Source organism: Magnolia sinica, chromosome 11, assembly GCF_029962835.1.
Source record: "Magnolia sinica isolate HGM2019 chromosome 11, MsV1, whole genome shotgun sequence".
Lineage (NCBI taxonomy): Eukaryota > Viridiplantae > Streptophyta > Magnoliopsida > Magnoliales > Magnoliaceae > Magnolia > Magnolia sinica.
Genome location: NC_080583.1, coordinates 5,248,492 through 5,250,395, shown reverse-complemented (window position 1 = coordinate 5,250,395; position 1,904 = coordinate 5,248,492). Strand labels below are relative to the sequence as shown.

The 1,904-nt window shown below is 45.1% G+C and overlaps 1 protein-coding gene across 1 annotated transcript; it reads right to left on the bottom strand.

Moving 5' to 3' along the window:
- Window positions 1-1,427: 1,427 nt before the first annotated feature.
- LOC131219124 (feruloyl CoA ortho-hydroxylase F6H1-3-like) lies at window positions 1,428-1,904 on the bottom strand. Its single transcript, XM_058214122.1, has one exon. It carries the CDS (start codon window positions 1,902-1,904, stop codon window positions 1,428-1,430), a length of 477 nt encoding a protein of 158 aa, XP_058070105.1.

The following is a 1,904-nucleotide window of genomic DNA, read 5'->3' as shown; positions in this document are numbered from 1 at the left end:
AGGCGGTGAAATGACAGAGAAGAATCAAAGCAGTGAATCTTTTTAAAGAATGTGGAGTCTAAATTTAAAGGAAAATCTAAAATATATGAAAAATCAAATACTAACCTCGTAAATCTTCCGTAAGGAAGGAAAACGACCCAATAGAAGAGAGGGAGGAGATGACACTCGCTGCCTTCTCTTCCTTTTCTTTTCCCTTCCCGTTTTCTTTTTCTGGTATATATATATTTTTTTCCTTTGTTTTTTTTTTATAATGATTTGGCGTCCGGAGCTTTCTTTTATTATTTTATTTTTTAAGTGAGTGGTGACGTGGACCAATGAGGATTAGGGTAACAGGGAATCCCTGTTTACCTGGTAACAGAGGATCCGGACTCCATCAAATAAGATGTAGAAACAAAATAGACGGCGTGCCCACGCCGTAGACCGATTTTCTCAAATCATTTTAAGGTACGTTCCTGAAAACGAAGCAGGTCCACACATCTCCAGTGGACCACACCAAAAGAAGCTGCAGCGATAATGACACCTACCGTTGAAACCTTTCTAAGGGCCACCTTGATGCGTTTTTTACCATCCAATCTATTCATAAGGTCACGTAGTCGTGGATGAAGTGAAAACACAAATATCGGCTTGATCTGAAGCTTTTCGAGCTCCTAAGAAGTTTTCAATGGTGAACGTTCAATACCCAGTTTGTGGTCCCCTTAAGCCCTATACCTGCCTCACTTTTTGAATCTTTCCTTAAAATGATCTGATAAATATTATGAACGGCGTGGATAAATCAATTACATCACGGTGGGCCCCACAGCGACCTGCCCGGACGGATTGGGGTAGGACGCAATCCGCGTCCGTCAGCGCTCCTCTTCGCACACCAGCCAATACACTTCTGGAAAGAAGGCAGTTTCTCTATTTGAACTCCCGGGATTGAGAAAGCCTTTGGTACTCTGGCGGAGTGTAGTAGATGATACGCATGCATTTAATAATTATTTAGATATTGCGTATCTAGCATGCATTTTATTCAAATTAAATCGTTCAAAATTTGAGTGTCAGTTTGGAGGAATCACGAACTAAAAAAATTATATTTGGCTATTGGATTATCAGATTGGTGGACATTTATTGGACGGTTGAAAGAAAAAATATGCAATGGTCCCACTTCAAAGAAGTGTCGATGAATCAGGGGTTAGGATCGTCCAAACAATTTGAGATTGGGGTAATAACTTAGATTCATTGGGTTACGAAATTACGAAATTCATTGGGTTACGAAATTTAGCCATTGGCCAACGCTACTAGGACTCTACGTCCACGCATGGCCCACCTAACGAATGGACCATCTCCATCTTTTGCGGGGCCCACCATTTCGATGGTCTGATGTCCCATGCAACTGACTTTTCAGCTCATGATAATCAGAAACGAGATCGAGCCGTTTAGGTCTTCCATCACCTCAATTCAGGAGGATAGGTGGGCCACCGATTCCTCAACTCCTGCACTTCTTGATCATCAGGCTCGTAGGAAGCTGGGATCACCGTTGGATCGTGGACAACAAAATCAAAAACCTCCTTCCAATCTCTCACGTTCTTGGTATGCTCGGTATCGTAGTAGCCCAGCGAATTCACTTCGTCGCGCCGCACTTTCTGCTTCTCCTCCGGCGACAGTGCGAAGAATTGCTTCGCCGCCGATCCGATCTGGTCTAGAAGATCCAACGGCACGCCATGGTTGATCACTTGGAAGAAGCCCCAATCCCTACAGGCGGCCCCCACCTCCGCGATGAGGCCCGAAAGGGACTGCAGACCACCGGGACCGACAGAATTTAACGGCGAGAGATCAATCAGCGGAATTCCGCCCGCCTCGATGATCGTGGGCTTGGGCCTGTGCTCTACGGCCTGGATGAAGGCCCGATCAACCTCACAGCCCAT